Consider the following 25,349-nt stretch of genomic DNA (forward strand, 5'->3'; position numbering starts at 1 on the left):
ACAACCCATATCAGGACAGCCTCTGTGAGCCAATGCGAGAGAGCACGAGTGAACGAGGGCGTGAACCAATGACTTGAGTCCTGGTCCAGACGGATGGAGGGGAGGCGGCCCAGATCTGAGCGATCACGTGGAGGGGGGCGGAGGGGGGCGACAGAGCTGTAAAGAGCGGGAAGAGCCGGCGGCGGGATCGATGGTGGAGGGGGAATCAACCGGTTTTAATTAACACCCCCCGAGGAGGTGGAACCACTGTGCTTTTACCCCAAAAAGTTACCCGTTTCTAACCACTTTCCCTCACATTCATTATCTCACTCGAACTCGCAACCTTGTTTGAGTTCACTGTCAGTTTAGCTTCTCCCCTTTAGACCATTCATATTCAATGAAAGTATGTTACACTGTGTGGCTGCTTTTATCCAAAGTGTTTTACATAAATACATTATTAGCCATATTCACCACGAGTCAACACTTTATGAGACATCCAACATTGATTTAATTCACTAGTGTGAAAAACAATATAAAGCCACATTTCCATCTTGCGGGTTCAATGTGTGGAATTTACATCTTAACTCCAATTTCATAGTAGCTACTTTTATGCAACAAAATGTTTATCCTAGTTTGGTCACATATCTACAGACTACAAATAATGGAAAAAAACTGCTATGAACAACAAGTCTTTAGTATCTATAAGCACCAGTAGAGGGCGCCATAGACGATCTTTCAAAAGTGAAGCAGTGAAAGAGCCCCTATTTGTATGTGTGTATACATCTAAACATGGATAAATATCCTGTGTATATGCATTGTCCTTACTCTTAATGTCTTTCAGATATGCGTGTGTTCAGTGTGTATATGGGGTGACTTTTGAGATTGCTAGTTCAATTTCCGGCTCAACGTAGCTGAGCGTTGAGATGTCGCTATGCAAACACCTAACCCAAACTGCTCCCGACGAGCTGGCTGTCACCTTCCACGGTTGACTCTGCTGCAAATGTCTGTGTGAACCGTTGTAAGTTGCTTTGGATGAAAGTGTTTGCTAAATGTCCTAAATGTAAATGTATGGGTGCAGGTGCACACTGTAGATGTGAATGTGTTTGCATACATACTGTATTTGTGTGTGTATGGAATGTGTCTATGTGTTTGTCAGCGAACTTACGGTAATTACTATTTGTGCTTGTTTATATAATGTATATGTCTATGTATGTGTACATATATACTTTATGCCAATTTGTTTACATTGGTCTCTTCTTACTCTTCATGATGTCCAGGTGCATGCGTGTATCAATATGAACTTGTAAATACAGTATATGTTTCTGTTTCTATACTGCAAATGTCTATGTATGTGTGTATATACAATGGTACTTAACCTAATCATGTCGTCCAGGTTATGTCTAGTCGTAGTCTGTGTGAAGTGTGTATGTGTTTACACTGTATATGTCTATGCATGCTTGTGTATGTATTGTTCGTGTATATACGGTATATGTTTATGTATGTCTGTGTGTGGGTTCCCTCCTACTCTTCATGTCGTCCAGGGTATGCATGTGTGTGTGTGTGTGTGTGTGTGTATCTACTGTATCTACTGTGTGTGTGTGTGTGTGTGTGTGTGTGTGTGTGTGTGTGTGTCTCCTCCTACTCTTCATGTCGTCCAGGTCGGAGCTGGCCAGCATCTGGGCCTCGGCCTCGTCGGTGGGCACCTGCTGGTAGACGGCCATCTCCAGGGGCATGAGGCTGCCGATGTACACCCTCTCCCGGAGGTCGTAGCTGCTCCGCTGGGCCCCGGGGGGGCGGCGATGGGGGGAGCGCCTCCGGAACCAGCCCCGAGACGTCGGGAGGGACACGTGGTCGGGGGACGGCAGGGTGCTGGGGTGGGGGCGGGGGGGGGGAGGGGGGGGGGGGGGGGGGGGGGGGGGGTCGAAGGGAGAGGGGATAGAAAGAGGAAGAGAAAGGATGGGATAGGAGAGATGGAGGGAGGGATGGAATGGAGAGCGGGGGAAATGGGCAATAGCATTTATAAAGTAGTTAAAACTGGTTGAAAAAGTTTGAGGTTCATCCTGCTTAATGTATTGCAATCCATGCAACCCAAATTATGATAAACTTTACCAAACAATACTCTACTCTGACACATACTGCAGTTAGTTGCAGTGCTTATTATTAACCAGGAGGGGGCTCTATAACCAAATACTAAACACACACACGTCCCTAGATATGAGACCGTGTACACACATATACAATAAGACAACATTATATATTATAGAGTATGTTTCTTGTACAAACATTTAATACATGAAACGTGCACAATAAACCAAGCACAAAATATAGGCTTGACTGTATAGTGAGTATCATTGGACTATCATCAAGTTGGAGTCCTCCCCAACCCAGCGAGGGAACAAACTGAATAATATGTGGCCCTCTGCTGCCAGCAGAGAGCTTCATCCATTATTCAGAGCATTACCTCATCGGTCATATCGACACGGGGATCCATGTTCTGGTGTTTATACACCATGAGGATAGCATGATGCCTGTTTGACTCAGCAAAACACTGTCTGCTGCTTTGTGTAGTCTGTAATGTCGTCTCAAGTGTAACCTAATGTGTAGTGTGTATATAACTAGATGTATAGTGGGTATATAACACTATGTATAGTGTTAATACATATAATAATATAAGACACTTTGTTAATCGAAGAAAGAAAAATATGAGGGTCATGCAATGTGTGTAATCATAATCAATGTATTGTGCAATGGTTAAAAAATGTATTCAAAAAATAAATATGAATAGTTGTTCATTTGCCATTTTCCTGCAGGTATACTGCGGCATTGGGGGTCAAACCCAGAACCTTTTGGCTGGGAGTCAGGTTTCGGGGAACCCTAAACACTAAACGATCCTGTCTTATCCTCTACGTATATAACAAGAACACTGTAACCTACAGAAAGAACCAACTTCAAGGATATTATTGTGAGAATCTAAAGGGATCCCAGGCTCTCAGAGACACATACCCACAAACACGAAGACACAAACACACACACACAGCTTTGTCCTTAGAAGCCAACAACAGGTTTACTTGTTCTGAAGAAACTCTACACTGTGAAGCTGAATGCGTTCTTGAGCACTTGGCAATTGGGGCTTTCAGTCACATGGCCTGACTGTGTTTGCACTGTCTTGGCTGCCTGACTTCACTCACACAATACAAGGTAACAAACTGTTCTTCCCTAATACGACACGTCTCACTTTGGGAAACACACTGGGCCTGCTCTGTGAGTGAGAAAATTAGTCAGTGAATGAAAAAGTGAGAGCGTGAGTGAGGGAGGTATGTAGAGTGAGTAAGTCAAAGAGAGTGACAGGGAATGAGACTGAGTTAGGGAGTGTGTGAATTAGTAAATGATAGTGAGCAAGTGAAAGAGCGATTTAGTAAGTCAAAGAGTGAGTGACTTAGTGAGTGAGAGTGTAACGGAGACAGCGAGTGACTTACTGTATGAGAGAGCAAATGAAAGAGTGATTGACTTAGTGAATGAACAAGTGCGTCACTACAGGTGAGATATATACATAGCGGTTGTCGGGGTTGGAGAATACAGAGAGCCCAACAGCATAATCAATAATAATCAATATTATTTGCAGTGTTTTAAAGATGGCACCAGAGCCATCCTACCTGCGACTTGTATCCCCCTCCTCCTCCTCCTCCTCTTCCTCCTCCTCCATCGCCAGGGGTCCGGAGGCCGTCCGTCCCACTGCCTGACGCCCGCCCTGGGCAGGGCGCCCCTTCTGGCCAGCGGGCCCCATGGGCCCCTGCGACGCCGCGGCTACCGTCTCAGTCTCCACGTGGAAGGAGCTTACAGGTGGGAGGCGCCCGGGCTGCTCTTGGTTCCCCGAGCTAAACTGGGAGGAGGAGAACGTTCAGGGAGTGGAGTGGTGGTTGGAAAATGGTGGTGGTGTCATGGCGGCAAAATGGAGGCAGGGTTGTCTCTAGGTTAATCCAGGAATTAATCGAACCCTCACTACCACGTTCACCTTGACTCTGTATTAAAAAGGTTTTAAATAGAACAGGTTGAACTTCGACAATCAACGGATAAAGAAAAACGATGGTCAATACAAATTGATGGATTTTTCCGTTCAAATGATATGTGAATGTACGCAACATATTTCCATTTATCTCTAAATGTTGTGTCTAAAGGTGGTCAATTTCCGGCAGAATGGATGTTGGTCAGTCCCTATAATGGCTGATCTATGAGCAGGAATCCCAGCCACTAATTTAGTAAACTTCGAAGGATTAATACAGTTGTAGTAAATAGTAATTGTCTTATTTACAAAGCTTTGTTCCGGCAAAAAAGATATTGAGATAGCGGGTTATGAGATGGTTTATAAAGATTAAGGTTATGATTTCCAACATTTCTATTTACAATGTGTTTAATAATGCATTGTAAACACTTAATAACTATTTATACAGAAAACGGACACAACACAAAGTAGCATTGTAGAAAGTATTAATATTTATTGTTAATACAGAAGACAGCAACTTGTTAATAAGAAAATAGTAATTGAAATAGTCAAAATAAAACTACATTACAGCCTAAACATTAAACACATTGCATACATGTAATTCTCAAACACCACCACAATCACTACAACACACTTCCATGCAAAGTCAGTATTGTAATAATTTACCTTTTTCTTTTTAAACATGTCATACCAAGAATATTTCTCTCAACTGTCTGTTCCTTCAGTTACATGTCCTGGTGGTACACTCTACTTTCCTCAGTTTCCTCTTCTGTAGCCATTTTTTCTGATGAAATGCCTTTTTATTTTTTATTTACTATTAAAATGTTTTTTTTGCATTCTGTTTCAGCCCATGTATGCTGTGGTCGATGAGAGGGTTAGATGCTGAGTAGAAGTAATCTGCCAATGTGGAAGTCAAAGGTCAAAATCCAGAGTCACACGGCTTCGATGGATGTAATGTCACTTGGTACGCCATCTTGGCATTGCTCACATCCGAAAGGTTTTTCAGACCAAAACACCAGCGAGATATCTGTAAAGTTGTGTGAAATTTTGCGCTTTTTGGCCAGACAATTTGTTTAGCGATCAGTTGTATTCACACCAACAAGGATATATTTCTATACTTGCCAACTTCCTGAGCAATGATATGAAAAGGCAAGTTTACTTTCTCCGTCCCCCAAAATGTTTTTGCACTGGTCAGAGCGGTGGCTGGTCTGGTGAAACCGTCCCTGTTAGTCAGAGAACGTGACTCTGCGATTCTGTTGGTCTTGGATATCGGGGACAAAATGGACGCCTGTCAGACTTCTGGTAAGCTGCTGCTTGGAAGAAGTGAGCTTAAGTCTCAGACTTTTATCCAGCTTTTCTTAATCAGTGTTTTTTTGGTTGTGTCTTACGGATGGCTGAGAGTTCACTGTACTGGCAAAACATTCTTTGGCATTTTGTACAGTTAAAGTTGTTTCACTGTTCTTATTGAGCACAAATTGATAATCTGTACTAACAAACATTATGTATTTTTTTGGTACTAACCATGCATCATGCAATTTTCTGTACCAACAAGAAATACTAACATTTCCTGTATTAACAATAAAGATTGATATTGTCTGTAGTACTTTGCGTTGTGTCCTTCTAAATTATTTCTGTTGAGGATATCTTTTTGAGACTTGTTAGTATTGGAACTGCTGCAATGGTAGCCTACTTGAGGCAGTTCCAACCTTTAAAAGGGTTTTATAAATGTTAAGTAAGGCATAGATAATCCTCAGTTTAGATGAGCTCACACAAAAAACTTGACTAATGCTTTCTATCTACCTGAACAAATCATGAACTGCAGCATTATTCAGTGTTAATTAAACATTATAAACACATTATCAATAATTCGGAAATCATTCAATTACACTTTATTAATGATCTTATGAACCATTATCTCTTATCTAATTAAGATTATATCACTGATTATGAACCACTTACTACTGACTAATGTCGCATGAACAATGCTTTCTAAATGACAAATTCACTATTGACTTTACTATTGCTTGTTGCACCTATTCTGAAGTGCGATCACAGTAAAGTATGTTTCCAAAAGGAAGGTGACACACTCTGCAAACCTTTGTATCATAAATAGATTGCGTTTACCTTGAATTTGACATATCAGTGCTGAACGCTGCATCCCAAACCAACAAACATTCACATTTCAACACGGGCCATCCATCTTCCTAAATGTCTCGGGACAACTAACCCCTCACTGCCACCTGCTCCTCTATACCTGCAGCACCGGTATGATAAACAACACACACACACACACACACACACACACACACACACACATAAACTACTGCCGAGCAGGTGTCCGTCGTGCCTAGGTCAGCGGTTTCAGACCGTTCGGCGTGTCGGCTTTCGCCCGTCAGCAAAGGTGATCGCTAACAGCGCTTCGACGCGTCACAGGGTGAACTGAGGCAACACGTTCAACATTTTACCCAAAAGACCTGCGTCGGCCTAGAATAATCCCTATTGGTCCACGGCCTCGCCCGTCAGCCATATGTTACCTGTGGTTGGTCGGCGGGCAGGTGGGTAGGCGTGGCCTCCGACAAGGAGCGGCCGTCGGCTTCAGACTCCGCCTCCTCGCCCTCTAGCTCCGCCTCCTCCTCGTCTACCTCGTGGATGGTGGGCGTGACCTCGGAGGGCGCCATGGACGTCTTCTTCTTCCGCCGCCGCTTCTTGCGGCGGCGCTCTCCGCCGTGGGGCCGCTTGCGCAGCCGCTGGGGGAGGGGCAGGTGGGTGGACAGCGGGTGGTGCGTGTGGTGGAACGTGTGGCGGTGGTCTGCAAGGGGGGGGGGGGGGGGGGGATGAAGGAAAAGGTTAAAGGTCATTATGCGAATGGGTCAAGGTTAAATATACGTGATATAGTGATTTTAGAAATCAAGTGCCTTTAATTCTGTTTTTTCATTTAAAGTGAGCGACTACTTAACCGCGTGTGGTGCAATGTGCAATCATTCTCAGGGACATTTTTGTTAAGGGCATGTATTGAGTGAGGCAACAAATGTGACGAAAGATCGAAGAAGTCAGGGGGAGAAAATTCTTTAGACCCAAAAATGGGTCACAAGCACTTCGAGTTGCCAATGGTTAGAAAAGCGTTATATAAATGCAGTCCATTTAGTCGTGGGGCAATGGACAAGCTGAAAGGTACCGGGTTCAAACCTGCATGCAGTCTATCCTGCCGGCGTCTTTGAGCAAGAGGCCCTCACCCTTACCTACTCATTAACGACCTTGATTCCCTTTAAGTCACAGAAAGTATCTTCTAAATAACTAGTGAACAAGGAGGCTGCCCGCACTAAAGCGTGCCTCTCCCTCCTGATGGTCGTGATGGTGTTGAATAAACCATGAGTGGAGTGGTAGACAGTCTGTGTAGCTGGAGGCGTTCAGAAGGGGTTCTGCTCAGAGGACTCTGTGTTAAGCTCTTATTAAGCTAGCTGGGACACGTCAACAAAAGCCCTTCGATTTCAATTAGCAGGCTGTGATAGAGACATTGAGTGTTTACTAAACATCAAAGCACATCGCCTCCCCTCCCCGACCACCCCACTACCATCAGGCGTTCATAATAGGGAACACTCTAATGCTAATCTGTGACTATATTGAGTGTTCATACCACCTGCCCTCAATGTGCCCATGTATCGTATAATGGAGGCAAGAGGTCATTCAGATGATGAATGGATGATAAAGGGAAATAATTAGGAGGACTTAATGTAAAGTAATGCAATACTGGGATGCAATTACAGTTTAGTAATACTATTACTAAACTGTATTACTACAAAATGATAACATTATATTATTAGATGACTATATGTACAAATGTAAAGTGTTATATAATGAATAAATAACATTAAGAGCAAAAGAAAAGTGAGCGACAAAAAAAACAAAATCATCACGTGATAAAGAGGAAACATGTCATGGCATAACAAAGCTAAGTACCATGCTGACTATGGCATAACAGCGTAACATTGACTCAACAGCAATACAATACATCCTATTGATTTTCAGTATAAGATTTCCAATACACTACAGAGAATCAAATATCTGTTTCTGATTAAGAGCTGTGTTGGGCAAGCTACTTGGAAACTGCCTTGAGCTAAGCAACCAGTTCTACAGCAAATGAAACTCCACTACACAGAAGCAGCCCCCCAGAGAAATTAAGCAAGCTAACCTACAAATGGCAAAAGTAGTTCACTACATCAGAAGCTAGTATTTGTTTTTGGAATTTATTAAACAATAACCTGAGATCTGAACTCACAACACACTCCAGATTGAACCATGTCATGCCAGATTGACAGGTTTTAACAGCATTAAAAAGATCAAGCTCACATTTCTATGATAAGCAAAGATTATTCAATTCACCTGTAAACCAAAAATGTTACCTTCCCTTTGCCATCAACTTCATGTGTCAGGTGTGTGCGTGAGTTTGTGTGTCTTTGGTCGTAGCATCAGCTCAATGATTGGTACGTGATGTCGCCGTCATACGGAAGTGTTTTGTTCATATACCATCAACATCGACATAGAACACCTAACGTCTTCCTATGTTTATCAGCCATGTTTGGGGGTACTGATCCTTCGATTTATTTCAGACTGCAGCAGAGCCTTGTGCTTGAGCCTCAGAAACGCTCTGGAAATGTAGCTTGTGTGGACGCTACTGCGCTACTGAACAATAAAAGAGCTTGACTACTGAAAACTAGTAACGTCATTATGTGTAGCGACGCTTCTGCAACACTATTAAAGAGGCAGCCTTAATGGAGGGAACCCCACCAATCTGTAAAGCAGTATACTTTTTTCTCCCACTCCAACACAACCAGAAGAAATACAAGAGTCCTTTGAAACGTATTACAATAACTTCCCAACCTAATTTAGCGGAACCCTCAAAAGCTTTCTGGAAACATTAGATTCACCTTCCATTAGTGAGGAACAAATAAGCTCATAACATAAGCAATTATAACAGCAGAGAAAAATAAATAAAAATAAATAAGGTACAAGGGGGAGATGAGCTGCCAGCAGAATGGTATAAAATATTCAATCTCAATTAAAGGAAGAGAACACAAGATATGCCTTTACGCGGACAATGTCTTGGTGACTCTTTCCGAGCCAGATTTAAGCCTGCCCAAACTCATGTCCAGCCTTGAACAATATGGTCTTTATTCAGGCTACACATTAAACGTACATAAGACTCAAACCCTTACTTATAACTTTTTCCCACAAGAAAATGTCAAATATCTAATTTTAAATGGAAAACTAATGTTATTAAGTATCTTGTTGTAAATATACCGAGAAACCTAACTGATATATATAATACAAATTATCACCCTATCACAAATAAAAATACATTTGGAAAGATGGGCTTCTCTAACACTTAGTATGCATAATCAAATAGAGATTATAAAGATGATAATTTTGCTGCGACTGTTTTTCTAGGTTTATATGGCAAAGTAAGAAACCGAGAGTACGTTTTAAAACACTACAGTTATCCAAAGAAAAGGGAGGCATGTCTCTACCTTGTCTAGTAGACTATTATGAGGCAGCACAATTACAATACTTAGTTTACTGGTGTATCAATATTTACGAAGCAAAATGGAAAGAAGTAGAAATAAACCAACTTGATATCCCACTTCAATCCCTGCTTGGTGATACAAAGTCTAAGACCATTTATCTAGAAAAATTAAGTAAATTTACAATGGTTCCTCTCAATATTTGGTTTAAAGAATGTTAGAATCTAAAATTGGGGAGAAAGCACGAGGGCTGAGATGCTTTGAACATGATGATGATTTTAAACCAGAGCATCTGGACTTGAGGTTTAAACAACTGACAAGGGCATCACATCACATCACATCATACTGCGTAATTTCAACCAATAAAGGCTTTGAAAGCTTCCTACATCTTCAAGAATCCCACAAATTAGACAGACAGGACTTCTACATATTTACAGATTAGACATCATTCGGACAAAAACATTAGAATTTATGATGAAGCTGTTTTGAATCCCATCAAAGTTTTTATTGATGCTTATGGAGGCAAAATCCATAAGAAATTGGTGTCAAGATTATATTCCTGTTTACAACATTCCAAGAAACTTTCTACACTTTATAATTGGGAGAAGGAAGCAAACATAACCTTAACAGAAGATGAATGGTTAAATATATGTCAAATAAATTATTCCACTACCAGTTCGCCAATGGAGAGAATTTTCATGGAAAAACCCTGCAAGTTTTCTTTATATTACTCCAAGAAGAAAGTATTTACAGAATGGCATAGCAGATTCCACACACTGCTGGAGTCAATGTAACAATACAATGGCTGAACACTATCAAATATTTTTGAATTGCATGGCAATCCAGCCCTACTGGTTAGACAGTCGCAGTGTCATAAATAAAATCTATTTTGGGCTTTGAGATCAATTTTAATTTTGGCACTGTATATTGAGGTAATATACCAACTGAACTTAGCAACCAAGATAAATATCGTCTCGAAATATTACTTGTAGTCGGTAAAAAAGCAATCACCAAAAAGTGGCCAAACAAGGAACCACAAGGAACCAAAAAGAGAGTGGTTAGTAGGGCTGGGTATCGTGGCGAATTTCCTAAATCGACTCGATTTCGATTCATAAGGTTCTGAATCGATTAATCAAGATTCGATTCGATCTGCTCTTAAATAATGAAAAGGGCTCAACTGTGTAACAAAATAGAATAGAATAGAATAGACTTTATTTGTCATTGTGCATTGGATACACAACAAAATTTGTTTGTGCAACCACTAACAAAAGTGCAGTTGTGCTGGGTGGAGGGTAGGAGTGTAGTGTGATTATTAAGTTCTGTGATGGCCCTGGGGATGAAACTGTTCTGCAGTCTGGAGGTGCGGATGTACTTAATTTTTTCTCTTATTCTTAAACAACAGGTTTTAAGTGCAAACTTGTAACTTGGACATTTTAAACTTGAGCTGTAAACAAAACTGTCTCACGTCTCAAAAGTGCAATTTTGAAAATACGAAGGAATTGCAAGTGAAAGTGTACTTGAACTACAACATTCCATCACTGCAAATTGTATTAAGGCATTGTTTAGTTGTTGTGTAAAAAAAAAAAAAAAAAAAAAATATATATATATATATATATATATATATATATATATATATATATATATATATATATATATATATATATATATATATATATATCGTTCTCATGCCCTATGATTGGATATTGCAAAATTTAAATGAAATCGATCCAAAATCGATTAAATCTATGTTTTTAACCAGCTCTAGTGGTTAGTAATTGTAAAAGAAATATACGAGATGTAAAAATTCACCCTTAGACTTTGTATTGATACATTTCAGAAGTACTGGTTAAAATGGTTATCACATGAGTAAGCCAAGTATGTAAAAAAATAATATTATTTAGATTAGATTTTCCAAATAACTTTTTACATTTGGACTCTTAAAGACTTTTTAAATCTGGACTCTTAATGACTTCATCTGAATTGTGATGACATGCTGGTGATTCTTTGATTTTATGCCCATCCCCTCCTGGGAATACTATGGAGGTAACCCGTAACATGTTTCTTGATTGTAGACGTTACATTTATTATGCCCTGCCTTCTGTGACCGGTTTTGCTCTTACATATGATAATATTTTTAAATATACTCACAGGCCTACTATGAGCCTAATAAAATATGCATATTTTGTTTCTGCATCATGCAGTTTTTCCTCTCATCTATTTCCTGTCCGTCATTATTCATTAGTTTGTTTCAGCTTGGCATACTTTCAAAGTTTCAAATTATTTCTCTCTCTTATTAATGAGTTATTATTATAATTATAATCATAATAATTATTATTTTATCCTTTATTTAAACAGGTTGAGTCTCATTGAGATTTAAATCTATTTTACAAAAGAGACCTGGCCAAGATGGACAGCAGTACACAGTTGCAACATAAAACACAAGACAAAGTACAAGTTCAATACTAAGTGCAATAGTAATAATACATTTAGATCATTGACTATAACATTTGCATTTTCCAATGGAATCTGACATCAAACTCTTTACAACAGCTTTAAATTCACTGAGAGTAACTAGGTCTTGCAGCTTGAGCTGCTTCTGCAGGTTATTCCAGGAAGATGGTGCAAAAACCTTAAAGGCCTTTTTTCCCTGTTCTGTCCGCGCTTCAGCAACATTCATAAGGACCATGTCCCGAGACCGTAACCCATGGGGGACACGTTTCCGGGACATATGCAGTGACAAAACAGGGGAGCTTACCTAAAATTGCCTTGTAGATAAAAACATACCAGTGACTAAGACGTCGCAGAAAAAGAGAAGGGCAGTTAACTTTTGAGTACAACGTACAGTGGTGAGATAGGGCTCTGCTGTTTGTAATAAACCTCGTGGCTCCATGATACACAATGTCCAACATATGTAGACAGTGAGCTGATGCATTAATGTACAACAGATCACCATATTCAAGAACCGGCAAGAAGGTAGCTTCAACAAGACGTCGTCTGGCCTCAAGAGAAAAACATGATTTGTTCCTAAAGTAAAAACCTACCTTTAGTTTCAGCTTTTTCCCAAGATTTTGAATGTGAGTTTTAAAAGTGTTGTGGTCATCGATCATATATCCCAAGTACTTGTAGGTGGACACAACCTCAATTTCAATACCTTGAGATGTTAAAATTTGCTGATTTAACACCTGCTTTTTGGAATTTGAAAATAACATAAGTTTGGCCTTTTCAGCATTAAGAACAAGCTTCAGTTGACAAAGCTGAGCCTGAACTCTATCAAAATCTCTTTGCATATACTCAAAAGCCTTACTGAGCATGGATGCACAATAATAAATTACACTATCATCAGCATAGAAATGAAAAGCTGCATTTGGGAAATTTTGTCCAAGGCTATTAATAGATAAAGTAAATAAAAGCGGTCCAAGTACTGAACCCTTACGCACTGTAAGAATGCCAGAAGTGAAACCAAAAAAAAGAAAAAAAAGTGGCCTGAGTTCTGTCAGTGAGGTAGTTGACAAACCATCCCACAGTATGATCAGGAAATCCAATATGAATAAATTGCTGTATTAGAATATGATGGTCAACAGTATCAAACGCTTTAGATAGATCAATAAAGAGTGATACACAATGTTATTTTTTTATCTAGTGCTCCTATGATGTCATTTAAAACTTTCATGGCAGCAGTAGTGGTGCTATGATTTTTTCAGAACCCTGATTGATGCACATTTAATATTTGATGAGTATGGACATAATCTTTAATATTTTATTTGTAGCCAATGAGAGATTATGAGGATGTGTCAATGGTTCAGCTAAAAAAAAAAAGTCTGCTGCTAATTTTAAAAACCTTGGTTCCAAGTGATCCGGACCAGACGGTTTTCTAGGCTTCAATTGCTTTAATGCTTTGTGAACCTCAGCAATCAGAAAAGGGTGAGATTGAAAGTGTTGTGTACATCACTAGCATTGTTACTCAAATGTACAGATTCCACAGCAGAATGTGGGGCAGAATTAAACAGGAACCCAGAAAAAACAAAATGTTCATTAAAACTGTTGAACATTTCAACCTTATCATGGGGCAGATTTTTGAAACGGCTTGTAAGGCGAATCACTCTCACACCTGGTGGTATAATATGTCTCCTTTAACAATCTTGGTGTCTCTTATTGCTGCTATCACACAGTGATCACTTACATCATTAGTTGGTTCGAAGGTCTCACTATCAAAGTCTATCTCGCTGTAGTGCATGCCTGTTTGTTAGTGAGTTAGTTAGTGGGTCATACTCTCAGAGTCTCTCTCACTGTAGTGCATGTCTGTTTGTTAGTGAGTAAGTTAGTGGGTCATACTCTCAGAGTCTCTCTCACTGTAGTGCATGTCTGTTTGTTAGTGAGTAAGTTAGTGGGTCTTACTCTCAAAGTCTCTCTCGCTGTAGTGCCGGCCCATCCTCTCTCCGTAGGATGACCCAGAATTGCTGATGATGTCACCAAAGCGCTCAACAGAGAGCACCTTCTCCCAGCTGTCCTCCTCCCTCTCCTCTTCCTCATCCTCCTCCTCCTCCTCTCCCTCTTTCTCTCGATCGGCTGAGGGATCGTCATCCTCCTCTTCCTCCACCTGGAGCAGAGGGGGAATATTAAATAAGAATACACACAAAATAAATCAACAAAGAATGTCCCCCAAATGTACAACATACTGTATTACTTTATAACATTAATTAAGATAAAATAAAATCTTAATTGATCCCAGATGAGAAACCCAAGAAGATTCTGCAATTATTATTCACACACTGCAAGAAATGTGTTTTTTCAATAAATCAAACTCAGGTTATCTAGTAGTTTGATGATGTGATAGTTCTGTCCAGACAAACACAACACGGAGCTTCAATCCACGACTGTTAAAGCCAGCGTCACCTCACCGCTCTCAGTCATACATGATGACATCACTGTTTGTTCATTGATTGATTTAAATGATTTAAATGTACACAGAAACGTTGAGTGAGGCTCCCCGGGGGCCACATATAACCAGAGAGTGGAGTGGACACGGCGCTGAGGGCGACGCTGCATTTTCCGTGGAGGGCATCAACAAAAGAATGAATCATGTCAGTCTACAACAAGCAGAGCAAAGCATCAACACAGCCGAGATTAGGGGTTGTATTCCCTCTGGGGGCTGAGTATATGCACTCAGGGCATTGTGAGATGCTCTGGATAAAAGTGTTTTACAATAAGTACAAACTGAACTATAAGAAGCGCCTGAGTGCATCTACAAGAGCGTTGATAGAGGCGGTTAAGTAACACCGACAACCGACACTTTGGGGAGATTGGCCACGATGGAAAACGTCAGCACTGAGTACCATCAGTACAGACAGAGGCAGTGATACGCTGCACTTTACTATACTATACTTCACCTACTCTACACACAGAGACAGAGACCGAGAGCGAGAGTCATCAAGAATCATATATCATCACCAGCGCAAAAAAATCAATGAAACAAAGTGCATAGCAGTGGCAGCATGATGCTAATGCCCTAGCCGGCCCCAGGAGAGTGATTTAGATGAAAAGAGTGACACACACAGAGACACACACACACAGACATTACATTTGATTGGTCACTACAAGCTCCAGAGCTCATTGACTCCGCCTCTTAATGGTGCCAGATAAGCTGTTGATTTTGTTGTTTGTCGTTACTCTGCCACGGTCTCTGGAGGGCATACATCTGGCTATTTATTTATAGTTGATTGATAATGAACAATGGGAGGCAGGGACAACGTATGTTTTATGGCCCGATGTGTACATTGACACAAAAAAATGACGAGGCAAGAAGGCAAGAAATGTTATACTAAAGAAAGAGTAGTAAAATGCAGGGTAAACTCTGTATAAACCTTGTTTCCTTCTGGGAGCCAGCAAATAAATGCCTAATATGCTGATGCTATTGCGATCTTGGATGCATTTTATTCCATCAATAATAATAACATTAATTATTACTTTTTTGGAATGCGGCTAACCGCTACGTTGAAAGCAAACTCCCAGTCGTGTACTGTGCTAATGTAAACAAACAAATGTTAACGGGTATTTATACCCAACAAGAGAGACTCTATTAAGGTGGAGCAGCCTGAAGTTTAATTGGTCCCAATACACCTGGGCGTAACCCAAACCAGGTGAGTGTGTGTGTGCATGCATGTGTATGTGTGAGATTTCAACCCTTGAGAACCTTTCCATTTCGGTTTGGAGCCGGCCTGTGTGCAATCACGTAGACTCACGTCTGTATTTTTTAACCTGGACCAAATTTTCCCATCATTTTGAGACTAAAATACTGGACTGATTTCTGAAAATGGCCCAGTATTGAGCGAGAGCGCTTCAGCCACTACAATGTAACACTTGGCTCCATGTACGTCCTCTGAAAGTGCTTGATTGCACCACTGCCAGGCTAAGATTGAGCTGAGGCTGCGAAACACAACTTTTGACCTTTAGCCCAATCTGGTCAGTTTTGCCTCGCTCTCGGAGTGTGTGGGTGTATGTGCGTGCATGTTCGCACGCATGTATGTGCGTGTTTGTGCATGGGTGCGCCTATGTGTGAACACAACCCCCACCCAGCCTTTTAACCTGTACAAAAATCAGAAGCACTTCCGCTCACACAACGGCTACGAGGACTCGGACGGAAAGAAACGTCTGCATGTGACCGTGTGGGCTGCAGGGAGTCGCTTGACGTTTGGACAGCTTAATGCAACGCTGTCACACTTAATGGCAGTGTTTGGTACAGTAATACACGCTGCACTGGCTGGGACGCAGCGCGGCAACACACAACGGCAGGAAGTGGAGCTGGCTCATGTGTTTGTGCTTCTTCCTCTGTTCTCTCGTCCCTCCAGGCAGAAACACTACAAGGCTCCGAGCGATAGTGGAACATTTCTATGATGCCAATTGATCTAGTAAAGGGGGTTTTCCCATATGGTGCACAACCGTTTGTTTGTATTGGACCATTACAGTGAAGGTCAAGGTAGAGTTAGACTTCTGTGTCCAATTACCATTGGTCTCTACGCCGGTGCTTGTGTTTGTGGTTCTGCAAGCCTTCCGCAAAGTTACATTTTGGAGAGCTGAGGGTAAGGTACTTTGACCAGTTTTGGCTCCGGCTGTGATGTAAACACCGACAGCGTACTCACAGGGTGCTCCTCGTACCAACACTGGCTGTTAGATGCACTATGAATTACGCTTTAACCAGCACAACGTATTTTCTTCCCTTTAGCAACCTCTAGTGGCTGGGCTGGAGCATAATTAAACTATTTAGAGGAAGAATTCCCTGAATGGATTGACTGGTACACTGGTTTGTATCGAGTTTGAATATTATTCAATGGAGTAAATAGCTGCAGTAGCCACGTCACATAGCATTTACATCGTACATTTAAATCTTGCTTAAAAGGCGAAAATATGGCCATCTTTATTTATGACAATCTTTCCTCATTCTAGCTCCTGTTGTCAAGAATAGCAGAATATGAGGGTTACCTCCCTGGGACTTGTAGACAGCAAATAGACAATAAAACAACAAAACAAAAGCTTATCTGACATGTCTGTTCTTACTGACAAGATCAGGCGGCTGGTTTTGAGATGTTGCTGTAGCAACCTCCTCTAGTCCCTTAATCTCACACACACACACACACACACACACACACACACACACACACACACACACACACACACACACACACACACACACACACACACACACACACACACACACACACACGGACAGAAGGACAGACAAACGGACAGAAAGATATGGGAAAACAGACAGTCCTTGTCACAAGCGCTAGCACATTAAACACAGCATCTCTCTGCCATGCAAACGACGACGACACCCCCAGTTTGGTGCAGTCCTTGTGCCTCTTCAGCTTCTCAACGGAACCATCTCCATTTCAACCGGTGCAGAACCCCCCGCCCCACGCAGCGCCCTACTCTCGAGATACCAGATTTCTCATAGGCGGACCGATTTTCCCGGGATATTAGCAACAGGCCCAAAGCGGGACTGTTGACGAGTCACGGATCAAGTGAGTGTTTTTCCACACATACCCAAGTGTGACTCATCCTTGCTCCACACAGCTGCTTCAAGAGGCTTGCAGTTTGAGGAGGGCTTGCATACAAACAGCCCCTTCTAACTGATCGGTAATATCAGTCAATTTTCTCCTTTATCCAATTTTGGCGTTTGTACTCCGTCTGCTCCAGGTGTGTTTATTAAAAGGCGGGCGTTGCCACTTTTAGCACTGCCGTTACCGTTAGCCTTGTTTGCTTTATGCTTCAAATAAGCATCTATCTGCGATACTGACACGGCTTAACAGGCTAGCTATGTGTTTATTCTGCCTCTCTCTTTTCTAGGCACATTTTAATTATTATATATCTTTTTTCTGAAGTTCAAAAGAAAACTCACCCAACAGAGTTTACATGACTAACTTCATTGCGAAACAGCAATCAATGGCAGAAGGCCCATTACGTAAAAGTAACAGTGAATCTTTGTGTTTGTTCTTCTACAACCGCCATGCCTTGTTAATTTCAAAGGCAGCCCTACTACAGATTTCTCTGGTGGGTTATATGCAAGACTACCACAGCTAAATCTGCTGTGAGCAGCTTGTTTACTATAGTCTAGCACAGGCTAGAAAAGGACGTAGAAAATGTGTGCAATGGCCTTTGTGTTGTTGCTTCTTCAATCTGAATATACGATTTGTTTCCAAAGTCTAGATTTCCACTTTACCTCCAGGAAGTCCTGAACAGAATGGCAATCTTGCAGGTAACTGTTTTGAAAAGTGATAATGTTTGGGCACTGCCTCATTTACAGCACCAAAACAACCAAAACAAATCCACCACCGCCTCTGTCGACATGAACCCTGGAGGTCTGATGTCGCGGTGGCTCTTACCGGCTGCAGGTTGGCTAGAACATCTATTTCAGGTGCATGGCCTCCTGTAGCCATGGATCCTCAGGCCCAGCCAGCAGGAGAGGGGAGCAGGGCTGAGGGGGAGAGAGGGGTCCGGGTGGATGGCTGAAGCGTGGTGGGTGGATGGGTAGATGGATGGATTGGAGGGGGTAACAAGGGTTGGGAAAGGGGTTTTAGAGGGGGTTGGTTGGTGGAATGTTCTCAAAACAGGAGATTTCCGAGGTGGATGAGGGATAGTGGACAGATGGACGTTTTTGAGGTACTTGGAATAGGGTAAGGGTGAAGGTCACAGCAAGTTTTGAGGGAATGGGGTGGGTGGGTAAGAGACTTGGGCAACAGGACTTTTTGAGGAAGCGTTTGGTGGGAGGGGTTGTTAAGAAGGGCGTGTCTGCTACCCACACCTCTGGGATGCTCAGATGGACGGCTACACCTGTGGGGAAGAGGACACAGACTTGGAGCTGTGATGGAATGGCGTAGGGAGGGATAGGGGGTCACAGCTCGGGAGTGGGGAGTTGAGAAGGAATCAGGGGGAGGGGGAAGATATTGGGCAGGAGATGGGGAGCCAGGCTGGCGTAGGGGAAGAGAAGGACAATGGGGGTGCAGTAGGACGTTGGAGTGGTGGGAGACAGGGATCAGCCCTTCTCTTTCACGGCTGGAGATCCAGGAAGCCTTTCGGGTGGCATCACCTGCAGGGAGTAGAGCCAGAGGGGTTTAGGGTGACCTCACGTCTGTGATTCACAGGACCATGTCCATGATGTACAAGAATTTCTCACCTTGACGAGCAATGGCAGGTCGTTCATTTTGTCATATAAAAACCATTAAATTCAAACATCGCGCCGACGGGACATATCAACACACAAGTCAAGTAATCTTAAAGAGACAGTGTCCCCATAACACAACGAAAACATTATAAGTAACACAGTATGGTGAATTATGTCTACAGAGTCCACCACAAGACTACACTTTGTTGCTCAAATGTAATATTACTCTCTCCTCCTTGAGCCTTCCGAAATGAGTGCGATATTGAGATCCCCCCTTGCCCACTGCGGACTGTTTTAGTTGTTTTATTTTTCTTCTGTTTTCTGTGTGTGTGATTGTAGGCTACTGCTGCCTGTTTTTGCCAGGCAACTGGAAGAGATGTTTGATCTCAATGATGATTATTATTATCAACCAGCCAATAGTAGTTGCCTTGCATTTTTAAATGTCAATCCACTTTTCATCCCTGAATAACAGTAAAACCTATTTAATAATTTATTTGCATGCATAGTATACTACACTTTCCATTGAACAATTACCCCCGTTACCATAAATTGACAAATTTTATAGTGTATTCAAATGCTCACACACTAGCTGCTTCAAGACACACGTGTAAGTCCTGATATTCTCCTGGTGGGCCGTATGTGTGACCAACATATCCTGACATTTGTACGATGAAAATACTACACCTGAAGCAGTATTGTCTTCGTAGGAAATGTAAATTACCTTATATGTGAATGAGGAGTATAAAGTCTGTATTTCTCAAATCACTTCAGTGGGCGTGTTGATGACGCCATTGAGTGGCCCCCTAAAAGATATTCAGCCTGTTGCCTTTTGTTCAATGAATGGTTAAAAAATATTTGAATGTTGGCACTGCTTTTAAGATTCATTTGTGGTGAACAAATGTTATACGTTGTAACATTATAGACAAAATGTTATTATATTATGCGCTCAGAAATTTGTTACATTATCGACTGTGGTTTCCACATTATTGCTATGGGTTTAATTACAACTATTGGTTGAGTGTGCGCAACGCATGTGCGAAAACTCTAGTATTACTAATATTATTAAAAAGTACATATAATGTTCATCAAACAGACACTTCAGATACTATAATATATTATATTGTAACGATTGTGTATTGCCCTTTGATCAAAGCTCCATCCCTAATATTTCTGAAACCAATTTCTGCAAGAGGGAGTCTGTCAATGTGTTGTACCCACCGATTTACACACTCAATAAACACTTAATAAATCACAACAAACAATGAACAAATGTAATTAAATACCACATTTGTGGAGAAACTTCGGAATCAACTTTGAGGGTTGTTTTGAATATCATGACTTAAGAAGAACTATCCTTCCATTGGTGAACCGATATGCTAGCATATAGGTTCACAAACCTGACCCTATACCATGTTTAACCTCTATATTCTGTCATGCTGCCAACATAGCAATGACTTCGCTCAGGTTTCACGTCCGCTAAAGAGCAGCAGTAGGTGGTCCGCATGGGCCGGCTATCATCACTTGATTTACTGATAAACTCAAGGCCACAGAACATCAGCATATCACAAATAGTCCAAGGTCACTCTGTCTTATCAGTTTGCTGGGGTCATCCAGCTGCCAAGGCTGTTCTGAGATCAGTGGTTAAAATAAATTATCACTGCCTGAAAAAGCAGTTGGTATCAAAACCAAAACATATCGTCGAACAGCATTGTGACATTCAGGGACATGTTAAGGCAGTTATTATGGTTAATTAAGTCCTGCTAGTTCTACACATACTCATTGTTGAGTTGGCATATTTAATAGATAATGTTTATCCTTCATCAAGTAGCCTTGTTTGGAAGGGTTACGTTAGCGTTGTGCACATACAGTACATAGAAGCTCGACAAAGGCAGCCTGGGATCGTGTTGTGAGCTGACGGTGCCAAAATAGACCTCGCTAATGATTTCAGCTTCAGGGTAACAGGTGCAGCTCATCCATGCAGACAAGCCAATAATAGTTAGCATACAAGAAATGTAAAGAGGACAGGACAATCCACAACAATCCCCATGTAGGCCACTCTCCTGGCTAACTATAGCCAACAGGTTAAAACTCTTATTGCAGCTACTAACATTTAGTAGCTGGAGTGTTTTTTTTTTTATGTGTAACTCACAAGTGCAGTTCTTGCATACCGAGGATAATATTTTTATGTGTATGCACTACCATGACAACATCTTCGAGGGAAAGTGAACTCTCTTGCTCATTACTAAAATACTCAATCTCATCATGGTGAACACCTGCGAATGTGATTTTTCAAGTAGGCCTAATTGTTGATGATGCTACATGCTGATGAGCCATCTTCCTCCCATGCTAGCAGACACAAAGGCACCTTGGGTACAACGTAATTGGGATGCATCTAATGAAAAAAACGATATAGCCTATTCAGGCATCTGTATGAATTTTACAAAGTGGGTTTTACAAAGTGGCAAATTGTACTATAATGTAATATAATGTATAATAATGAATTCAAAGAGTGATAAGACAATCAAAGAGACTTTACGATACAATCACATAAACAGTCATTATTCTGTGCCAAATCCACAGGAAAAACACCTGTTGAACTATAACTTATAAAATGAATCAATCTCATTGACACTTAGGGCTATGTCAAATGTTTCCCTGCCCTTGAAATAGAAAACTTCACGTAGCATCCACTTAGCTTAATCCAGAGTGAAACCACATTAATTACAGAGCCAAGAACTAAAGTGTAACAGCTGTCTTATCGAGCGGTTCTCCAACAGGAACATGTCAAGGTCACTTGTACAATAAATCTTCTTGCATCTCTGTTGACATTATCGTCCTTTCATCTTTTCATTCCACACTGTAAACACTCAAAGGAGGCATTTCATGCATGCCCTTGAAAATGACCCTCAGAAAGCAGAGCTCAAAAGAATATGGAGCTCAGGCCCAGGTTCAAGTATTGTTATACATTCAACATAATTCACTCATGTAAAACTGCATGAAAAATTGTCTTATGAATCATCTTCAAAAAACAGCTAGCATAGTTAGCATTTATTTAGCTGTGAGCCCCTTAAGTGCAGCACTCCGCCTGTCCTCCTCAACTCTATTGACACAAACACACCGTACACTTAGTGGGTTAGGGTGAGGGCTATCAGGGGTAACCAGCTAAAGCCACACTAACCTTCCTGTGTGTTATGATAGGCCTGGCTTCCTTGGCGGTTGAGCTGATTTTGCTGCCACCTGAGTTAGTGAGCTGCCCCCCACTTCCCCTGGGAGGGACATCGGCCCCTTCCCCATGTACCACCCATCCCTCCATACACCACCGAGCAATGTCAGCTGGGTAAGAGGATACCATGCACCATGGTATCCACACACACACACACACACACACACACACACACACACACACACACACACACACACACACACACACACACACACACACACACACACACACACACACACCATGTGTGTGTTTGTGTATTTGTGTGTGTCTATGTGTGTGTCTATGTGTGTGTGTGTGTGTGTGTGTGTGTGTGTGTGTGTGTGTGTGTGTGTGTGTGTGTGTGTGTGTGTGTGTGTGTGTGTGTGTGTGTGTCCCCATTAGCATATTAACTTATAGCGAACAGAGGTCTGGTCCGGTCCCACATGAATGGTGTGATTGATATGCTTACAACGTTAACAGATGCCAGTGAAGAAAAACAAACAACACATTCAGAATGCAGTTTGTTTATATGTATTACCTCTACAAATGTACAACACCTGGGAATACAGCACTTGTAAGTACCTAGACATGAAAGGATCAGCTCAATGACTAAATGTTAATTTACACTATGGTGATTCACTCAGGAATTTAATTTAATTTGAGAAGTACAACATTAATTCTACTACTAGTGTTTTGGATGTGAAAAGCACAGTGCCCCAGTCCCGTAGCGAGCGCCCTGTAAGATGTCATGTAAAGGCACCTGACCCTCCCCCCACTCCAGGGCAGGGACAAACACTTCCCCTATGCAGAACAGAGCTATTTTCTGATGCATGAATTCATATATAGAACGAGCACATGGTCATACACTACACAAAGATAAATAGTGAAGGAAAAAAACACCACTAACTTGTTGGTCACTTTGAAAGCATGCCGCCTTTAAGAGGGGATGAAAGATTAAGTAATAAATAAAATCCTGCATGCCTTATAACCAGGAACAAACAGCCACAACAGCATGGATCAACAAACGTTGTTTCTCGAACGAAAGTGACCTAAATATATGTGGGTGTGTGTATAACTATTGCCTATATCGGCAATGATATCACTGGTACGCCTACAATAGAATTACTAACATGTGTCCTAACATAACAACAACAACAACAACAACAACAACAACAACATTGACATGACTGTAGACACAACAGGCCCACTTCCTCTTCCCATTGTGTAGTTCTACAAATCTAATCAGATGTCATTCCCCACTGACTCAGCCCTGGTTGCTGTGTCATTGCTGTGCGGTGACCCTTCCACCACCAGCATGTCTAGTGAATGCACAAATCACATGCAACAATGCACTGAATAAAGACAAGCACCAAGGGTTTTTAAATGAAAAACCAAACATGGCGTGTTTTTGGTTCAACCGCATGGAACAAATTACGTAAGCACATCCAATATCGACAAGTTTGTTATCATAGAATCGATCATAACGAGACGATCGGATCTTATTGGGAACCGCTGCGTGCGTTTTACCTGCGCTACACGGATGCGCGGCACAGCGCAATCCTGCGCCTGAAGTCAGTCAGCAGCTATTGCACAGTTGCCTCGGAGTTACACAAACCTGTGCAACGGTTTTCCAAATGCGTTGGATGCTTTCCCCTGCTGGATATGCCTTTGTTTTTCGTAATAAATGCACTCTCCAGCACTGGGAGGAAATCGCGACACCATGCATGATTGCTTGCCCAATACGCACTTCATTCGATACAGTTGTTACAGCGTGCAGCAATCAGCCCACTATTGATCTTGTTTTCCCCATCTTATTGGGATTTTTATGACCGATTTACCTGCGATTTGGAAGAGCAGTTCAGCGACAACGAGTCGACTCGGAATGGTGTGGTTAAATAACGCAGTGGCTCGGTACGTCCATGTGCATATTTCCCAGTGAAGACACGCCAGGAGCCGAGCTGTACTCGGTCTACACGGAGGATGCTGCTGGGCTGGACCACGTGACTCTGAAGGACAACCTGCCTGCTAGGAACAGACGCTCGAGACAACAAGAGTCAGCAGACAGTCTTTCGGATCATGATGATGATGGTGCACACAGTTCTGTGTGTACATTTTCTGTGTCAATCATGTGGCCCTGCAAGTATGTGGGTATAGATTTGACAAATATTATACATTATATGTAGCCGTGACACAGAATATGTACTTGCAAACATGATTTGGTGCATTCATGTTTATAGACATGCAAAATATTATTTATTTAAATATTTTTACTTATTTATATCTAACAAATATAATTTCCAAATAATTATATGTGATTGGCCTACAATTATGTATTATTTACAATGAGTTTTATTATTAATACAATTATTTGTATGAACAAATGTATTTCATAGATCCTATATTTTCATTTAATATAACATAATGTGTCTTAATATTCTTCAAAGGCTACCCATAATATAAACATTTTATGATAAGCATCTCTCTCTCTCTCTCTCTCTCTCTCTCTCTCTCTCTCTCTCTCTCTCTCTCTCTCTCTCTCTCTCTCTCTCTCTCTCTCTCTCTCTCTCTCTCTCTCTCTCTCTCTCTCTCTCTCTCTCTCTCTCTCTCTCTCATGCTATAATGGTTCCTCTCACATGCACTTTCTGCAGCACATCTCCATGTGCTTGGTTTCGTCCTCCTCTGTTATCACATGGTTTTATACCGTGTGAGTTCCCTGTCAAACTCCTCTGTGAGCAGTCGGGGGGCGGAGTCCGAACTCTGGTAAAAACTCCCCTTGGCGGCAATGGATAGCCGGACCAGCATACCCTCCCACTCAAACCTCCTCTCATAAAGTGCTCCCCTCTAATACTCTGGATAGCTTCTCCGCCTCTTTGATTTACAGAGCAAATGCTCCTCTACCTCACAGCCTCTCTTACACCTCCCACTCCTCCCCCAACACCCCCTGTCCTCCTACTCTCCCTCACACACTGCCCTCTCTCCACCACACCTCCC

General features: G+C 41.7%; 1 protein-coding gene across 4 annotated transcripts in view; it reads right to left on the reverse strand.

The window, feature by feature from the left end:
* Nucleotides 1-24,431, reverse strand: part of slc4a3 (solute carrier family 4 member 3) — a 53,205-nt gene extending 28,774 nt beyond the window's left edge. Inside the window, exons 1-6 of one of the 4 annotated variants that reach the window (XM_030342913.1) lie at nt 24,197-24,431; nt 18,378-19,081; nt 13,894-14,095; nt 6,514-6,788; nt 3,633-3,859; nt 1,622-1,848 (exon numbers count right to left, since the gene is read on the reverse strand). In XM_030342913.1, the coding sequence (XP_030198773.1) occupies nt 1,622-1,848; nt 3,633-3,859; nt 6,514-6,788; nt 13,894-14,095; nt 18,378-18,431 (985 nt within the window). In that variant the 5' untranslated portion in view covers nt 18,432-19,081; nt 24,197-24,431. Of the gene's footprint in view, nt 1-1,621; nt 1,849-3,632; nt 3,860-6,513; nt 6,789-12,539; nt 12,865-13,893; nt 14,096-18,377; nt 19,082-22,334; nt 22,432-24,196 lie in introns of those variants that run through there. The other 3 variants (XM_030342914.1, XM_030342915.1, XM_030342916.1) reach the window with 3 other exon arrangements.
* Nucleotides 24,432-25,349: the final 918 nt, after the last annotated feature.

Source organism: Gadus morhua, chromosome 20 (genome assembly GCF_902167405.1).
Source record: "Gadus morhua chromosome 20, gadMor3.0, whole genome shotgun sequence".
Classification (NCBI taxonomy): Eukaryota; Metazoa; Chordata; class Actinopteri; order Gadiformes; family Gadidae; genus Gadus; species Gadus morhua.